This window comes from Phocoena phocoena, chromosome X (assembly GCF_963924675.1).
Source record: "Phocoena phocoena chromosome X, mPhoPho1.1, whole genome shotgun sequence".
Taxonomy (NCBI): Eukaryota; Metazoa; Chordata; class Mammalia; order Artiodactyla; family Phocoenidae; genus Phocoena; species Phocoena phocoena.
The window spans coordinates 53206871-53227662 of NC_089240.1; the positions used below are offsets into that span (position 1 = coordinate 53206871).

A 20792-nucleotide genomic window follows, 5' to 3' on the forward strand; every position below is an offset into this window, starting at 1 on the left:
ATATGGGGAGGTGGAAGGGTAATCTGTGACAAAGCGAGAGAGAGGCATGGACACATATACACTACCAAATGTAGGGTAGATAGCTAGTGGGAAGCACCCACATAGCAGAGGGAGATCAGCTCGGTGCCTTGTGACAGTTTGCAGGGGTGGGATAGGGAGGGTGGGAGGGAGGGAGAGAGACGCTAGAGTTAAGAGATATGGGAACATATACATATGTATAACTGATTCACTTTGTTATAAAGCAGAAACTAACACCATTGTAAAGCAATTATACTCCAATAAAGATGTAAAAATAAATAAGAAGAATCTGCCTTCCAATGCAGGGGACGTGGGTTTGATCCATCGTCGGGGAATGAAGATACCACATGGCATGCGGCACCTAAGTCTGTGTACCACAACTACTGATCCCGCCCGCTCTGGAGCCCGTGCACCACAACTAGAGAGTAGCCCACACGCTGCAACTACAGAAGCCTGTGTGCCTCAACAAGAGACCACATGCAGCAATGAAAGATCCTGCATGCAGCACCAAAGATCCTGCGTGCCAAAACTAAGACCCGACATGGCCAAATAAATAAAATATTTTAAAAAAAGAAAATAAAGGAGTGTAACAGAAGGTGAGCTTACCTAATAAGGAAAAGAAAATCAAAGTCAACACATGATACAGGTTAAAAAGAAAAACTGAAGGTCTACATTCATAAAACTTCTGAAAAAGACATGGATCAATTCTCAATTCTCAGAGAGAGAAGTGGGCAAGAGGAAGAATTCATGCTCAAAAACAGACAGGACTGTTCTGCATTCCGGTCCCAGACCTGATAATAATTTCCTCTGGAAGCTTTATCCATTTAGCCTTACTAATATAAGTCCTTCCAACTTAAGATGGAGAGGTTTACCTGTCTTAGGTCAGTTTCTGTACAATCAGAACTATGTAAAAATATGGGCATTTACTCAACCTGTGCAATTTTGGCAATGGTAGATATTGAGCATTCACTTATTCATTCTAACACTTAATTATGTATACCTCTGTGCCAGGTATGTGCTGAGTATTAGAGATACAAAGATGAGACTCAGTTTCTGACTTCAAAGAGCAAACTAGTCAGGGTGACCAAAGGTAAATAAATAAATACAATGCAGTGCAAAAACTGCTGCTATAGGGTAATGTGTAGTAACTATATCCTTTTGCAGGAGCCAGGGAAGCTTGAGCCTTGAAGAAAATGTAGGATTTTCTCAGGTGAGGAAGGAGAAGGAAATTTATTCACTCATTCATTCATCTACTCACCTAGCCAATAATTACTGAGTGACTATACAAGATGCACTATTGTGTACACTAGGTACACAAAAAAAGACAAACATTTAAATGAATGACTACAAACCAATGATAACCCAAACAATAAAAGTTTATACCAGGTACAACAAAGGCACACAATACCAAAGAAGAGGAGACAACTAAAGTGGGTCTTGTCAGATGAGTAGGCATTTGTCAGATGGACCAGGAGGAAAGGACATTTCAGGCAAGGGGCATAATATAACAACATGTACAAAGGCAAGGATGTGAGGCATAAGTGAGGAATTCTTAACTAGCTTGGTGGTTGAGGCTAGGCTGGGAGTGAAGGAGTGAGGAGAGACAGGTCTGGCCAGGAGGGCAAGGGTCGACTGACAAGTGTGCATTTTATCTGGTGGCAACAGAGAGTCACTGGAGTGTTAAAAGCAGAGGAGTGCCATGATCAGATGTACTCACTGTGGTGACAGTAGGAGAATAGAGGACATAAATTTGGATTTAGGAAGACCAGTCAAAGAGTTACTAAAATTGTGAAATGCAACAAGGACCTGAATTAATGCAGTAGCAGTGGGGCTGAAAAGGATGTTAAGAATGAAGATTCAACAGGACATAGTAAGAGAATGGATGTGGAATGAAGAAGAAAGAAAAGTCAAAGATGACTCTTAAATGTGTCACTTAGTAACTAGGTGGATTACAGTACCATTATCCTAAACAGTGAACACAGAAGAAGAAACAAGTTTTAGTTGGTGTTGGGAGTAGATAAGATTTCATTTGGGGCCATGGAGATTCTGAGGTAGTTGAGGGACATCTAATGGAGCATCCAGTGGACAGCTGCATATGTGGGTCTGGAGTTCAGGAGAAGGAAGAATCTGAGCCAGAGTATAGATTTGACCACTATATGAATACAGATGATAGTGGAAACTGTGCATGGCTGGTGCTGTCCAGGCAGAGACCAAAGTGAGAAAAGGAAAGACCTTAGAAAGTAGTAACGTTTAAAGGGAAAGTAGAGGAAGGGGGGGTGCTATTACAGGAGTCAGCTTGTGAAAAAGAAGGCTGAAAGGTAGAAAGAGAACCAGGAAGTAGCAGTGGGATTAAGGCCAGAACTACAAAAATTGTTCAAAGAGAAAGGGAATAACAATGTCAAATGCAGCAGAGTGGTCAAAATAGAATAAAGATTAAAGAGTGACCCTGAGATTGACAAGTTAGGGGTCATTAGTGACCTCAGCAAGAACAGTAGTAATGGTATGTAAACTGGATCACAGTGAACTGAAGAGTGAAGGGAGGTGAGGAAGTGCATATAGGGAAGGCCAATTACTTTCAAGAAAGCTCTAAGCAAGAGGAAAGAGAACAGTAACTAGAAGAGAATAAGAAAAGTTCTTTTTCTTAGGAATAAGAAAGTATTGAGCGTATTTCTGAGGGATGAAGCCAGTGAAAGGAAAAGTTTGAAAATGTAGGGGAAAGAGGTTCCTTGAAGGAGGGGATGGGATTAAGAATACAGGTAAAGGGATTAGTCTTACACAGAAGATGAGGCACCATTTCCTCTGAGATAGCAAGAAAGGAGCAAAAAAATTTGGTAAGAATAGTAGTGGGAAGATGAGAGATTACCTTTATTTTTCTATGAAGAAGGAGACATGTCTGAATATATGTTTACTGAGAGGGGAGTAACAGTGGTGTAGCCAGCTTGAAAGTAAAATACAAATTAGGAATATCTGCTTGGTGGAACAGGGCTGGGAACCAACCAGGGACACATAAAATGACTGTTAAGTGGTCCTAAGACTATAGGACTACAGTCAATATTATAGACCATAAACCTGTAATTATACCAAGTAACATGGCTATGGGATTTATTTCTTTGTGGCAATGTTTAGTTGTCAGGGCATAAGAGCAGAGAAAGTAGAGAGTGATTGGGATTAACAGGGCGGGTAGAGTGGAAGGATAAAGAGGCAAGGTGGAATAGATGAGGTGCTACACCACTAGGTTTTGGCTTGATACAAAAGAAGGTAGGAAAAGGTGGGAAAAGTGGAGTTAAAAGTGTAGAGGTCTCCATGGGATAGAAGAACCAGGTCAGCTGGAGTAAGAGTGTAAGAACTGGAGTACAAAAGCTCAAAGAACTATCAGTGCAGAGTGTTTTATAGGTTGTACATGGACATTCAAATCTCCTGGGATTGAGAGGAAGAATCAGGATGGAGAGGAAACCACCTACCTAAAGTGGTTTCCAAAGTCCTTAATGGAGAAAGAAGAGTCATTAGGAGAGGTACAGAGTGGTATAGCTAAATGCAATAGACCTAAAAGGAGGAAGGAGTTTTGTAAGGAGCAAGGGGAGTATTGAACCTGTCATGGACCGTGCAGTTCATGGGGTTTGGGAAAATGAGTAACTTTTGTAGTAGAAGGTAAAAGAGAAATGATATTCCTAGAAGGATATTTAGGTTGCGAGTAAGACAAGAGTCAGAGAGATCTGGAAAAAAGTTTCTCAACCTTTAAATCCCTCAGGTAACCAGATACCTCAGATAGTATCAGAGGCCTAATAGTAGCGATTATACTCTTTCCTTAGGACTCCAAATGGAGTGAAAAGTCACTGGTGGACAGGAAAAGATGCTAAATTTCACTAATGATTAAAGAAATGCAAATTAAAACATGACATAAAATGCATAACCTATCAAATTGGCAAAGATTAAAAAGATTGATGATAACCATTGCTGGCTATGTGGAGAAAGAGGCATTGTTGGTGGGAATGGAAACTGGTGCATCCTATTTGAAGGGCAATTTGGCCACATCTAGTAAAGTCTGAAATATTCATACTCTTCAACTGAAAATCCACTTTTAGGAATGCCCACACATATAAAGATATATGGTCAAGGATATTTGATGCAACAATGTCTGCATTTGTGAAAAATGTGAATAACTGAATTGCCCATGAACAGGGACCATGATAAATTCACTTAATGGAATATTATACAGTCACTGAAAAGAATGAGGTCACACTGACTGAACTAACCTGGAAAATGTTCACCATACATTAAGTATAAAAAGTTAGTTGCAGAAAAATATGCATAACACAATCTCATTTTTACAAATTAGTAATAATATATGTAGTTATATATGTTGAAAAATTCTAGACCTGTACTGTCCAATATGGTAGTCACTAGCCACAAGTGGCTATTTAAATTTAAATTGATCAAAACTAAATAAAATTAAAAATTCAGTTCCTCACTCTCACTGGCCACATTTCAAATGCACAACTGCCACATGTGGCTAGTGGCTACTGTATTAGTACAGATACAGAACATTTCCATCATCACAGAAAGTTCAAATAGAGCTGATCTAGCAGCATACATTAAACTATTAATAGTGTGTGTTGTGGGGCAAACTACAGGGAATATTTACATTTTACATTATATATTTCTGAAATGTATATGTCTTAGATAACGTACATGTATAACTTTTATAATGAGAAAAATTAAATAAAGATAATGAGAGACAAAACGAGAGAGGGAGGGATACTATAGTGTTTTTGGGAGAAACAAGAATCTCACTAATTACCAGGGTCTTATGGGCAATGAGGAACCATTGGAGTATTTTGAGTTTAAAGTGACATTATCATATGTGCTCAAGAAAGATGGCTTTAAAAGCAATCTGGTGGCCATACTGGGGGGAGCAACTACTAAAGACAAGTAAACCAGTCAGGAAGTTATTATAGTGCTTAAGGCAGAGGTGGGGAAGAACGGATATTTGAGAAACACTTTTGAGGAGAACTGACAGGATGAGGCAATTGCCAGGTGGAGGGGAAGAGAGAGAATTCAAGGCTTACTTGAGTTTTCAAGCTTGGGATATTGGGTAGGTACTGATGGAGATGGGAAGCACAGGATAATCGTGCAATCACAAGTCTATCTTTTTCATCCACTCATTTTAATTCAACCAATATTTATGAGGTTGTATGGTCTATCAAATCTATCCCTCTTCTCCATCCTCACTCTCTTTGGTCTAATAAAGTCAGTTTCAGAAAGGAAATAGAAATTTATGGGTATAGGGCATGCGAAAAAGGAACAGTATAAAGAATGGCTAGAACAGTGGGCTTGAAATGACCAAGGGGGTCACATAGTAAGCACTAATAATAAATTACAGTGAAAAATGTAGGCAACAGGACTAGGAAATTGTAAAACAATAGGGCTGGATAGTTAAGACAGTTAATTACACACACTCTCTAAAAACCTTTTAAGCCAGAAGCTATAAATCTCATTATCTTCAACTGAAAAAATGACAGCAGAGAGGTGAAGAGTGATTCTCTCCTTTTCTTTACTTCTACCAAATAATAGGGGTGTGGTGAAAAGAGCAAGTTCTCATGTAAGAATGTATAAACAAAACTTCAAAATGAGAAAATGTACACTCCAAATTTCTTCTTTTTTTAAAAAAAATATCACCTAACAATGATACAGAAGCCAGGGTTCTGAAGGTCAGAAAATAAGTGAGTCAGCATAAATGAGTGATGAAGCCTACTTAGACTGCATTCAGAGGCATACCTAGACAAAGAAGTCAGAAAAGCCTGCTTTATACTCAGAGCTCTGAAAACCCATAGAAACACAAGCTCTGCATTTATTTTACAACCAGTCTTACTTCCACTTGATACCTAAGAATCAACACAAAAATACATCAGAGTATTTGAGCTGGAAAGATTATGAGAATATTTGAGCTGAAAGGACCATGAGAGATTATCTAAGAGTTTTTAACTTGAGATCTGGGGTCTGTGTACCCCCTGAAATTAAGGTCTATTTTCTGTATGTATAGCCATATGTACATTTTTCTAGGGGCAGAAGGTCAATCATATTCTCAAAGAGTTCAGTGGGCCCCTCAAAACTTATACCATTAGATTCTAGTAGAACCACCTTGTTTTACAGACAGAGAAACTGAGGCCCACAGAAGGGAAGAGATTTTCCAAGGGCATGCAGTAAATTAGTGGCTGACCTGAATCTAGAAACCAGGTTGTTTTTCAATATTCTTTCCACCATGAATACACTGCTACCTCAAGAGATCCCATAATTAAGTCAGTGCAAGTTCTTAAAAGTCCTGATTATTACCTTTGCAATGAAAATTCCAGCATCCATAATAGCTTTAATGTGTCTCAACCACCCTGAGCTCTCCAGGCTGCTAAGAAATTCACTCATTGTTGGAGTTTTCAATTCACAAACTAAGGTAGAAAAGGAAGCAGAGATTGAAATTCACAATTACCTCAGTTTATTCACCAAGAAAGGGGACAAAATGGATCCCCATTTTGTAAATGAGGAAGCTGAGGCACAGAAAGGTTAAATGATTAGTTGGAAACCGCACAGTGAATCAGGGACAGGACCAGGGCTAGAGCCTACCATATCTCCTAGCTCGGGTCTCTGCTTTCTTGACTTGTAGAACCCACCCCAAGCCCACAGAGATCTCTGAGGAACAGAGCCAGAAGACTGAGTCAGCATCCACAGGAAAATACTCACATCTCCTCTGATTAGAAAACACATTTCAGAGCTTCCCTGGTGGCGCAGTGATTGAGAGTTTGCCTGCCGATGTAGGGGACACAGGTTTGTGCCCCGGTCCGGGAAGATCCCACATGTCACGGAGGGGCTGGGCCTGTGAGCCATGGCCGCTGAGCCTGCGCGTCCAGAGCCTGTGCTCTGCAACGGCAGAGGCCACAATAGTGAGGCCTGCGTACAGCAAAAAAAAAAAAAAAAAAAAAAAAAGAAAACACATTTCATTCCCATCTTAACTCCTCCTACTGAGCCGAACTTTGTAGACCCTTAACATCTGTCTCTGCTTCCACATCCCCACCTACTCCCTTGCAGCCCTGTGCTGTCTCAACAGGTTGAAAAAACCATCAGTTAATTTTCATGCATTTTGCACTGGTTATCCAGCAGACGGCAATCTTTTGCCTCAAAAAATCTGCAAAATGTCCTCTTACACTCCTACTATAGAATATTCTGGGACAAAAAAGAAAGGAGGAAGAGACCCAAGGAAGAGGAACATTAATATCCAAAAAGGGCTGCAGACTGAGAAGACAGGATCTGATAAGGGTTGTGTAAGGGAGAGGTCTTGGCAGACAGCATAAGTGAACAATTGAAGAAAAGAGAGGAAGAACGGGGAGTTCACTTAATGAGGGCAGATTTTCCCTATGTGTGTCTGAGATGACATACCACATCATGGAATCCTGGGTAGTGGCTTTGGGAGAAATGTTCTAGACTCAAGAGTCCTGTAAAGCCCTGATCTCACCTTGCCCGCATTCTGATCCCAATTACATTGTGGTGATGACAGATGACCCAAATTGTCTGATAGCAGCTTTATTCCTTTGAAGTCTAAATTCGCCCCCTTCATCAGCACAGTGATGAAATTGGACTGACCCCTTACAGCAGATTAAATGAGGAAGATGAAATAAATCCCAGTTCATTTATATTTATGTTGACCTACCCACCCCTATACAGCAGTCTCTGTAATTCTATAGAGAGAAATTATTTCCATAGCCACTAAACCCAGATGAACTCCACAGAGTTATGAAAACTAAACATTGTAGTTCCTCTGTCAGACCAACACTGCTATAATTCAGTATTACCTATGCAAACTGGATTTATACTATAGTCAAAAATCTTATCACCTGTTAATTCTGCTCACCTGGTTGCTTTTATGTTTCACCACAAAATCAGGCATACTTTTTGCTTACATAATTATGCAAGCTATATAGCCTCTGGCCTAGCCCAGGTGAAATCCCTGTACCTTCCAAGAGTTTCTGCAGGCTGCTCCACATCACATGGATGTTCTCAATGCCTATGAACCTGAAGCGAATGTTGGCATAGTTGTCTTCATTTTCATAACCCTTCCCAGCTGCTCGGTTGGCCATGGCATTTAACTGCAATATAGAGGACATAACAGAACAGATGGGGCAGATGATAAAAGAACATGGTTCATCAATCTCAATGCTTCATTCTAAACAGTTTTAAATCTTACCCACTTAAAAAGAAGTTAGATCACATAGGGCACATTCTGGGATGAAGAGAATCTCACTGGCATTTAGATCAGGTATCTTAAGTAACAGTAGTATAGGGAAAGAGAAGGAGATTTAGTGTTTTTATTTTATTATTAAAACTCTGCTTAAGAGATTGTTTGAAGGATATGGCAGCTATGAGGATATCTGATCCGAAGAACTAAAATTATAATTTTGAGCTTCCTATCACAAACAAATGGGCTTTATACTGAGAAACATGTGAAAATTCAAAAATCCTTATTACTGAGAAGCTCTAGAAAGAAGTCTAAGAACTTCAGGGTCAATTAATTATAAACAGCTACTCTAGAAAAATGTCTAGAACATGACTGCATAAGATAAATGACTTTCATTCACTGATAAAATTGAAATGGAGATACCAAGAGCTGTTTTAACACTATATTCAGCTTGTGGTAATCAGAATACTTCGAGGTCATATGAAGAATGTTGGATGGGGTAGTGAGTAAATGAGACTTGCAGAGAGGAGACATTAATTCAAAAACTAGAAAGGGGCTTCCCTGGTGGCACAGTGGGTTGAGAATCCACCTGCCAATACAGGGGACACGGGTTCAATCCCTGGTCTGGGAGGATCCCACATGCCACGGAGCAACTAAGCCCGTGAGCCACAACTACTGAGCTGGCATGCTGCAACTACTGAAGCCTGCGTGCCTAGTGCCCGTGTTCCACAACAAGAGAAGCCACCGCAATGAGAAGCCCGCGCACCGCAATGAAGAGTAGCTCCCACTCGCTGCAACTAGAGAAAGCCTGTGCACAGCGATGAAGACCCAACACAGCAAAAAATAAATAAAATAAATAAATTTATATATAAAAAAACTAGAAAGCAGCCAAGATATCTTATATGATTATAACCATCTTAATAATTAAATGATTTTCTGTTGTCTGGGCCTATTTTCTAATCTCCCATTATTGTGCATTTCAGAAGGTAGGAGGAGAATGTATATGGATAGGGTGTCATTTTTGTATTAATAAAAAAAGAATGCCATTAAAAACGTCAAAAGCACAAACTATTCACATTAACACATGCAGGGAAGAAAAATCTACATGTCAACATATTCTATTTAGCATGCAGGATATTTGTTAAAGGGAGAAACATGATGTTAATTTTGATCGCTTATCACACAAAGAATGTCACTGAGCTTTCATTAAATTAATGACAAATCAGTGGGACACCTGAGGAGGTGTAAGCAACAGCAACCTAGTAACAAAAAAGTCTGTTATGACTGATGGATGCTTCAGTAAATGAAACAATAATTACGGCAGTCCCTACCCAGGTCTGGGCAGCAGTAGAAAGGCCAGCTACTACAGATAGCTAGCTACATCATACCAGTATACACTCTTTGGGAATAGGACTGGCATATCTGAGAAACTGCTACATATTAGTAGCCTAATGTTCAAGTAGGAAAGAACATATAATATTTACTGAGCCCCTAGTATGTATGTGCCAGACACTGTGCTAGATCCTTCACTTATATTATCTCATTTCATCCTCATGACAGCTCCTAAAGATAGGTACTATTATTATTCCCATAAGGAAACAAGTTCAGAGAGGTAAACCAATTTCAACCAGGATCATATGGATAAAAGCTGAAGGCAGGATCTGACCCCAGATTTGACTGACTCCTAAGAATGTAACTTTGTCACTACAATACAGTTTCTACTAAAAGTATATATCTAGCCATCCAGAAGAAGAGTGTTGCTAGATATTTCTAGGCTCTCTGAGAGAGGAAAAAGGGACCTATTAAAATGGACTTTTTGGTCTTTCATTTGGCCAAAGGGCATCAAACCTTTAGTTTTTCAAAAGCTTGGTACTTCTCTTTATCATTTTAAGACTAATATGATGGAAGACACAGATTTGATTAAACTCTTTCTAATCCCAGAATGTCAAACGCAGTTATAGTTGAAGCAAGACAGAAAAGTTCTGAGAAACTGAAGGATGGTACCTGAGCAGAAAGGGAAATTTTTTTTTCTATTGAGCCCAGTCAATTATAGGTAGCCCTGCAGAACAGTCAGTGAGAGATCCCCAAAATGGGCAGACATCTGTCTAAGACCACTATCTGGTTTCAAGCACAACCAATTGCTTAACTCTGAAGTCACAACCACCTGGCTTAGGCTTAGAATATAAATCACTTACTTAGCAATCCCTAGTTAGCAATGAAACCTCCTAATCATCCACAGTCAACATATCAAAGTATAAGCAAAATTATTTCTTTCTGGGGCTGTTTGTGAAAAGAACAGCCTTTAAAAAAAGGAAATCTGTCCTTTACTTGCCTTGTGGGGCACAATTAATTCATCTACGATCCCTTATTAAAGCTAGACAAAATGTTGAGGGTCAAGGAATTAATGCAGGAGTTTAGGTTGATCTGAGGACCCTCCTCTCTGTGACATTCACAGGCAGTGGCAAGACTAAGTTGTTCAAAGTACCTTCTCATAGTCTTGCTTGACAGTGACAGCTATGATAAAAGGAGTTCCAAATGGCTTACTCAAATGATTTTACACAGTTATGACATAATAAGCCCATATACACAAACCTAACTTTCCCATTAACACTGCAAAACTCAACATGTGGGGAAGGGGATTATAACATGAGTAAAGTAGGGGTATTAGAGAGGTCATTGATACATAGATACTTTTGGTCTTGTGTCTACAACATGCATAAACTGGCTCTCTGGGTTCGTCTGGCTAATAGCCTCTAGCAGGAGCTCATCATCTATGCAATGAGTATAAAATCCAGACAGAGGCTGGCTACAGTGGTAAAGGGCAGGCTGTAAGGAAAAAATATATCATTTGAGTGGTCCAATGTACAGGTGGTCAAAAATCCTCCTTGATCCCATATTCAGTGAGTAGAAGAAGAGGATGAGACAACTCAGGATAGTGAAATAAAAAGAAATGTAGCTCTGAAGCCCAGGCATTCCACTGACATTAGGCTCAGCCTCCTGCCTCCATCCCCACTCCAGGATGTGGGCTGTATTACCACAAACCGTTGTTCAGATAGTCTTTTTTTCTTCTACATGACTATGATTCCCAACCCAGTCTCGGCAAAACCAGACTTCAAGAAAATCACACCCTGAGTGTTTCCTTAATAAAATTCTATGTATTTTCAATATGTATTAGGCTAGTATTTACTGGAAACTTTCTTGCTTTTTATCGTCCCAGTAATATCATCCATATAAACCAGAGGCTCACAGTGACAGCAGAATTCAAAGACCTAGAGTCTCTTAAGAGAACAGGGTTCACTCGTTTCAGGAGTTAATGCCAAATCAGAGGGCTGGTTTGTTTCAAGCCATTTCAATAGGAAAACAACATAGCTATTTAACAGATACATCTGGTAATAATTAGTTAGTGAACTGCATTACACTTTGGTGTGTTTTTTATAGAGTCTGCTTACTTTGATAGTTTGACACAAAGACACCCACTTGTATTACTGTACTTTTTAGCACTTGATAGTTGCCTACCTGAGAACTTGACTGTCTAATTCCAGATCTCAGAGAGACCACAAGAGGCAAGAACTATTATCCCTTCCTATGGAAGGGGACTCAAATAGAGAAGTCAAGCGAAATATTCCCCTACTAGCTTAAATTGTATGAAAATAGTGAGAAAGAATCAAGGACATATGTGTTCTAATGGGAAGCCACAGTGCCCAAATATCCTTTCATACAGCTGTTCCCTTTTATTCAACAACTTGCTATCAAGCAGGAGCCCATAGAGAAGAAAAGAAATAAATGAACGCACTACAAATGCCACTTAACATCTGCACAACACTTTAAAATTTACAAAGTACACATATATTTTTCTCTCATATTACACACTTAAAAACTCTCAGAACTACCAAAGTTCAGAGAAGTAACTTGCTTGAGGTCACATAGCTAGTTAGTGGCAATGGTATGACTTAAACTCAGGTCTTCTAGCACCAAGTTAAGTTCTCACGAGAGAAGTTTGCTCAACTCACATTGTTCTCTTTGTAGAGATAGGAAAGCATAGGCACACGTTCTTTACTTCTGAACTTCGAACTTCCAACCACCATTCCCAATGTAACAGATTTAGGAACCACTATTTCAGGAGGGTAGGTACTGCATATCTAAAACAAAATAAACTCAATTTTTTTAAACTCAATTTTTTAAAATATATTTTTACCTGCTAGCAACAGGTTAGAATAACAATCACTCAAGAATTAGCTGTCTGTTATTTATCATCTAGAATCATCCATTCCTCAGAAATAAGAACAAACACCCTTGATGGGAGGACATTCAAGACGGCAGAGGAGTAAGACATGGAGATCACCATCCTCCCTAAAAATACATGAAAAATACATCTACATGTGGAACAACTCCTACAGAACATCTACTGAATGCTAGCAGAAGACCTCAGACTTCGCAAAAGGCAAGAAACTCCCCACTTACCAGGGTAGGGCAAAAGAAAAAAGAAGAAAAACAGAGACAAAAGAAAAGGGATGGGACCTGCACCTCTGGGAGGGAGCTGTGAAGGAGGAAAGTTTCCACACACTGGGAAGCCCCTTCACTGACAGAGACGAGGGTGGTCAGGGGGAAGCTTTGGAGCCACAGAGGAGAATGCAGCAATAGGGGTGTAGAGAGCAAAGCAGAGAGATTCTCACACAGAGGATCAGTGCCTACCAGCACTCACCAGCCTGAGAGGCTTGTCTGCTCATGTATTGGAGCAGGTGGGGACTGGGAGCTGAGGCTTGGGCTTCGGAGTTAAGATCCCAGGGAAAGGACAGGGGTTGGCTGCGTGAACACAGCCTGAAGGGGGCTAGTGCAGCACAGCTAGCTGGCAGGGAGTCTGGGAGAAAGTATGGACCTGCCTAACAGGCAAGATACCATCGACTCAGTGTGCACAAGGAGAGGGGATTTGGAGCATCGCATAAATGAGCTCCAGAGATGGGCACGACTACGGCTATCAGCATGGACAACAGAGACGGGCATGAAACACTAAGGCTGCTGCTGCAGCCAACAAGAATCCTGTTTGCAAGCACAGGTCACTATCCACACCTCAACTCCCAGAAGCCTGGGCAGCATGCCACTGCTAGGGTCCCATGATCCAGAGACAACTTCCCCGGGAGAACACATGGCATGCCTCAGGCTGTTGCAATGTCACCTTGGCTTCTGCCGCTGCAGGCTCACCCCACATTCCATACCCCTCCCTCCCCACAGACTGAGTGATCCAAGGCAACCTAATCAACCACTCCTTGAACACCCTCCTGTCTGGGCAAGGACCAGACGCCAGACGGGGACCTACATGCAGAGATGGGACCAAATCCAAAGCTGAACCCCAGGAGATTTGCGAACAAAGAAGAGAAAGGGAAATTTCTCTGGGAAGCTTCAGGAGCAGTGGATTAAATAGCAACAATCAACTTGATGTACCCTGCATATCTGGAATACCTGAATAGACAATGAATCATCCCAAAATTGAGGTACTGGACTTTGGGAGAAACTGTAGACTTGGGGTTTTTGCTGTATGTAACTGACTAGTTTCTGATTTTAGGTTTATCTTCGTACAGCTTTCAGCACTTGTTATAAGTGGTGGCTTTGTTTATTGGTTTCATTGCACTCTTCTTTTCTTATTTAATTACATTAAAATTTTTTTTAATTTTAATATTTTTTATTTTAATAACTTTTTATTTTATTTTATTTATCTTTTATTTCTTTTTTTTCCTCCCTTTTCTTCTGAGACGTGTGGTTGACTGGGTCTTGGTGCTCCAGCCGGGTGTCAGGCCTGAGTCTCTGAAGTGGGAGAGCCGAGTTCAGGACGTTGGACCACCAGAGACCTCCCGGCCCAATGGAGCATCAATAGGTGAGAGCTCTCCCAGAGACTTCTAACTCAATGCTAAGACCCAGCTCCATTCAACAACCAGCAAGGTCCAGTGATGGACACCCCATGACAAACAACAGCAAGACAGGAACACAACACGATCCATTAGCAGAGAGGCTGCATAAAATCATAATAAGGTCACAGATACCCCAAAACACACCACCAGATGTGGTCCTACCCACAAGAAAGACAAGATACAGCCTCATCCATCAGAACACAGACACCAGTACACTCCACCAGGAAGCCTACACAATGCACTGAAACAACCTTACTGACTGGGGGAAGACACCAAAAGCAACAGGAACTACGAACCTGCAGCCTGCGAAAAGGAGAACCCAAACACAGTAAGTTAAACAAAATGAGAAGACAGAGAAATATGCAGCAGATGAACGAGCAAGGTAAAAACCTACTAGACTAAACAAATGAAGAGGAAATAGGCAGTCTAACTGAAAAAGTATTCAGAGTAATGATAGTAAAAATGATCCAAAATCTTTGAAATAGAATGGAGAAAATAAAAGAAACATTTAACCTAGAAGAACTAAAGAGCAAACAATGGGGAACCACACAATAAATGAAATAAAAAATTCTATACAAGGAATCAACAGCAAATTAACTGAAGCAGAAGAATGGATAACTGACCTGGAAGAGGAAATAGTGGAAATAACTACCGCAGAGAAGAATAAAGAAAAAAGAATGAAAAGAATTCATGACAGTCTCAGAGACTTCTGGGACAACATTAAACACACCAACATTTGAATTACAGGGGTTCCAGAAGAAGAAGAGAAAAAGAAACAAACTGACAAAATATTTGAAGTGATTATTGTTGAAAATTTCCCTAATATGGGAATGGAAATAGTCAATCAAGTCCAGGAAGCACAGAGTCCCATACAGGATAAATCCAAGAAGAAACACGCCAGGACATATATTAATCAAACTATCAAAAATTAAATACAAAGAAAAAATATTAAAAGCAGCAAGGGAAAAGCAACAAATAACATAAAAGGGAATCCCCATAAGGTTAACCGCTGATATTTAGCAGAAACTCTGTAAGCAAGATGGGAGTGGCAGGACACATTTAAAGTGATAAAACGAAAAACCTACAACCAAGATTACTCTTAATCAGCAACGATCTCATTCAGATTCAACAGAGAAATTAAAATCTTTACACACAAGCAAATGCAAAGAGAATTCAGCACCACCCAACCAGCTTCACAACAAATGCTAAAGGAACTTCTCTGCACAGGACAAAAAAGGAAAGGAAAAGACCTACAAAAACAAATACAAAGCAATTAAGAAAATGGTAATAGGAGCATACACATTGATCATTACTTTAAATGTAAATGGATTCAATACTCCAACCAAATACACAGATTGGCTGAATGGATACAAAAACAGGACCTGGATATATACTGTCCAGAAGAGACCCACCTCAGACCTAGGGATACATACAGATTGAAAGTGAACAGATGGAAAAAGATATTCCATGCAAATGGAAATAAAAGAAAGCTAGAGTAGTAATTCTCATATCAAACAAAATAGACTTTAAAATAAACACTATTACAACAGACAAGAAGGACACCACATAATGATCAAGGAATCAATCCAAGAAGAAGATATAACAATTGTAAATATTTATGCAGCCAATGTAGGAGTACATCAATACATAGGGTAAATGCTAACAGGCATAAAAGGGGAAATCAATAGTTACACAATAATAACAGGGCACTTTAACACCCCAGTTTCACCAATGGACAGATCGTCCAAAATGAAAATAAATAAGAAAACACAAGCTTGAAATGACACATTGAAAAAAGATGAACTTAATTGAAATTTATCAGACATTCCATACAAAACCAAGAGAATACACTTTCTTCTCAAGTGCTCATGGAACATTGTCCAGGATAGATGATATCATGGGTCACAAATCAAGCCTTGGTAAATTTAAGAAAATTGAAATTGTATCAAGTATCTTTCCTGACCACAACGCTATAAAACTAGATATCAATTACAGGAAAAAGAAAACATAAAAACACAAACACATGGAGGATAAACAGTATGCTACTAACTAACAAAGAGATCACTAAAGAAATCACAGAGGTAATCAAAAAATACCTAGAAACAAATAACAATGAAAACACAATGAACAAAAACCTATGGGATGCAGCAAAAGCAGTTCCAAGAGGGAAGATTATATCAATAGAATCTTACCCCAAGAAACAAGAAACATCTCAAATGAACAGCCTAAACGTACACCTAAAGCAATTAGAAAAAGAAGAACCAAAAAAACCCAAGGTTACCAGAAGGAAAGAAAACATAAAAATCAGATCAGAAATAAATGAAAAAGAAATGAAGGGAACAATAGCAAAGATCAATAAAACTAAAAGCTGGTTCTTTGAGAAGATAAACAAAATTGATAGCCATTAGCCAACCTCAACAAGAAAAAAAAAGAGAAGACTCAAATCAACAGAATTACAAATGAAGAAGGAGAAGTAACAACTGACACTGCAGAAATACAAAGGATCAGGAGAGATTACTACAAGAAACTCTATGTCAATAAAATGGACAGCCTGGAAGAAACGGACAGATTCTTAGAAAAGCACAACCTTCTGAGACTGAACCAGGAAGAAATAGAATATATAAATAAGCCAGACACAAGCACTGAAATTGAAACTGTGACTAAGAATCTTCCAAGAAACAAAAGCCAAGGACCAGATGGCTTCACAGGCGAATTCTAGCAAACATTCAGAGAAGAGCTAACATGTATCTTTCTCAAACTCTTCCAAAATATAGTAGAGGGAGGAATACTCCCAAACTCATTCCACGAGGCCACCATCACCCTGATAAAAAAAAACCAGACAAAGATGGCACAAAAACAGAAAACTACAGGTCAATATCACTGATGAATATAGATGCAAAAATCCTCAACAAAATACTAGCAAATAGAATCCAACAGCACATTAAAGGGATCATACACCGTGATCAAGTGGAGTTTATCCAAGGGATGCAAGGATTCTTCAATATACGCAAATCAATCAATGTGATACACCATATTAACAAACTGAAGGATAAGAACCATATGATAATCTCAATAGATGCAGAAAAAGCTTTTGACAAAATTCAACACCCATTCATGATAAAAACTGTCCAGAAAGTAGGCATACATGGAACGTATCTCAATATAATAGAAGCCATATATGAAAAACCCACAGCCAACATTGTTCTCAATGGTGAAAAAATGAAACCATTTCCTCTAAGATGAGGAGGAAGACAAGGTTGCCCACATGCAACACTATTATTCTACATAGTTTCAGAAGTTTTAGTGACAGAAACGAGAGAAGAAAAGAAATAAAAGGAATCCAAATCAGAAAGGAAGTAAAACTTTCACTGTTAGCAGATGACATGACACTATATATAGAGAATCCTAAATATGCTACAAAAAACTACTAGAGCTAATCAATGAATTTGGTGAAGTAGCAGGATACAAAATTAATGCACAGAAATCTCTTGCATTCCTATACACTAGTGATGAAAAATCTGAAAGAGAAATTAAGGAAACACTCCCATTTATCATTGCAACAAAAAGAATAAAATATCTAGGAATAAACCTACTCAAGGAGACAAAAGACTTATATGCAGAAAACTATAAGACAGTGATAAAAGAAACTAAAGATGATACAACTAGATGGAGAGATACACCATGTTCTTGGATTGGAAGAATCAACATTGTGAAAATGACTCTACTACCCAAAGCAATCTACAGATTCAATGCAATTGCTATCAAACTACCAGTGACATTTTTCACTGCACAATTTGCATGGAAACACAAAAGACCCCAAAGAGCCAAAGCAATCTTGAGAAAGGAACACAGAGCTGGAGGATTCAGGCTCCCTGACTTCAGACTATACTACAAAGCTAGAGTAATCAAGACACTATGGGACTGTCACAAAAAACAGAAATATAGGTCAAAGGACCAGGATAGAAAGCACAGAGATAAACCCACCTACATATGGTCACCTTATCTTTAAAAAGGCGGCAAGAATATAAAATGGAAAAAAGACAGCCTCTTCAATAAGTGGTGCTGGGAAAACTAGACAGCTACATGTAAAAGAATGAAATTAGAACACTTCCTAACATCATACACAAAAATAAAGTCGAAATGGATTAAAGCCCTAAATGTAAGACCAGACACTATAAAACTCTTAGAGGAAAACATAGGCAGAACACTCTATGACATAAATCACAGCAAGATCCTTTTTGACTCACCTCCTAGAGAAATGGAAATAAAAATAAACAAATGGGACCTAATGAAACATAAAATCTTTTGCACAGCAAAGGAAACCATAAACGAGACCAAAAGACAACCCTCAGAATGGGAGAAAATATTTGCAAAGGAAGAAAATGACAAAGGATTAATCTCCAAAGTTTACAAGCAGCTCATGCAACTGAATATCAATAAAACAAAGAACTCAATCCAAAAATGGGCAGAAGACCTAAACAGACATTTATCCAAGGAAGATGTACAGATTGCCAACAAACACATGAAAGAATGCTCAACATCACTAATCATTAGAGAAATGCAAATCAAAACTACAATGAGGTATCACCTCACACCAATCAGAATGGCCAGCATCAAAAAATCTACAAACAATAAATGCTGGAGAGGGTGTGGAGTAAAGGCAACCCTCTTGCACTGTTGGTGAGAATGTAAATTGACAGAGCCACTATGGAGAACAATATGGAGGTTCCTTAAAAGTCTAAAAATAGAACTACCATACGACCAAGCAATCCCACTACTGGGCATATACCCTGAGAAAACCGTAATTCAGAAGGAGCCATGTATACCAATGTTCATTGCAGCTCTATTTACAATAGCCAGGACATGGAAGCAACCTAAATGTCCATCAACATATGAATGGATAAAGAAGATGTGGCACATATATACAATAGAATAATGTTCAGCCATAAAAAGAAACGCAATTGAGTTATTTGTAATGAGGTGGATGGACCTAGAGTCTGTCATACAGAGTGAAGTAAGTCAGAAAGAGAAAAATAAATATGCTAACAGATATTTATGGAATTTTAAAGGAAAAAAAAGGTCTGAAGAACCTAAGGGTAGCACAGGAATAAACACACAGACATAGAGAATTGACGTGAGGACATGGGGAGGGGTAAGGGTAAGCTGGGACGAAGTGAGAGTGGCATGGACATATATACTCTACAAAATATAACCAGTGGGAAGCACACGCATAGCAGAGGGAGATCAGCTTGGTGCTTTGTGACCACCTAGAAGGGTGGGATAGCGAGGGTGGGAGGGAGACACAAGAGAGAGGGGATATAGGGATATATGTATACATATAGCTGATTTACTCTGTTACTCAGCAGAAAGTAACACAACGTTGTAAAGCATTTATACTCCAATAAAGATGTTAAAAAAATATCCTTGATGTAAAAAGCTTTTCCAAGTATGCTATTATTTTCTAGAAAGGAAGATGTTGAGATATATAAGAACAAAATGTACCTTTACTATAACTTTATAGGTAGAAATGAATGTATAATCTACCCTGAAATTCCTACACTTGCCTAACCAAGAAAACAATGTATATTATAAGCAAGTAAATTAAGATAAATAGACTCAAATGCAAGCCAGACAGGTAAAGAAGGGGGAAACATGATTTATCCTTTCTTAAAATGCCTACTAGGTTCGTAATATGCACATCTTGAGGACCTTTAAAATCCTAGTCAGGGTAGAAGTGTCAACATTTTAGGTAGGACTTACTCTATAAGACTGATAAACTATCTCTAATTTATCATCCTTTAGTGGTATCCAAAATATATCGTTCCTAAGAGACAGTTACAAAATATTATAATGGCACAGACCTGATATTAGCATATTAATTCTAATCACTCCTCTAAGAATGGATCAAACAAATTAAAAAATGAATATGCAAAAGAAGTCTAAGTCAGTATTTAGTGGATATTCAAAGTGTAATTACTGGAGAAGGACCTTCAAGATGACAAGGAATATGACATGGAGATCACCTTCCTCCCCACAAGTACATCAAAAATACATCTACATGTGGAAAAACTCCTACAGTACACCTACTGAAGGCTGGTAAAAGACCTCAGACTTCCCAAAAGGCAAGAAACTCCCCATGCACCTAGTTATGTGGTTGACAGGATCTTGGTGCTCCGGCCAGGTGCCAGGATTGAGTGTCTGAGGTGGGAGAGCCGAGTTCAGGACACTGGACCACCAGAGTCATCCTGGCCCCACAAAATATCAATCAGCGAGAGCTCTCCCAGAGACCTCCATCTCAATGCTAAGACTCAAACCCACTCAACGACCAGCAAGCTCCAATGCTGGACACCCCATGCCAAACAACTAGCAAGATAGGAACACAGCCCCACCTATTAGCAGAGAGGCTGCCTAAAATCATAATAAGGTCACAGACATGCCAAAGCACACAACTGGATGCTGTCCTTCCCACCAGAAAGACAAGGTCCAGCCTCATGCATCAGAACACAGGCACCAGCCCCTCTACCAGGCAGCCTACAAAAACCACTGAACCAACATTACCCAATGGGGGAAGACACCAAAAACAACACGAACTACAAACCAGCAGCCTGCAAAAAGAGGATGCCAAAAACAGTTAGTTCAGCAAAATGAGA

General features: G+C 39.3%; 1 protein-coding gene across 1 annotated transcript in view; it reads right to left on the bottom strand.

Moving 5' to 3' along the window:
- MTMR8 (myotubularin related protein 8) overlaps positions 1-20792 on the bottom strand; it is a 185734-nt gene that overhangs the window by 140615 nt on the left and 24327 nt on the right. Inside the window, exons 5-8 of the mRNA XM_065900169.1 lie at positions 12250-12378; positions 10931-11065; positions 8018-8150; positions 6349-6458 (exon numbers count right to left, since the gene is read on the bottom strand). Of these exons, the coding sequence (XP_065756241.1) occupies positions 6349-6458; positions 8018-8150; positions 10931-11065; positions 12250-12378 (507 nt within the window). The remainder of the gene's footprint in view (positions 1-6348; positions 6459-8017; positions 8151-10930; positions 11066-12249; positions 12379-20792) is intronic.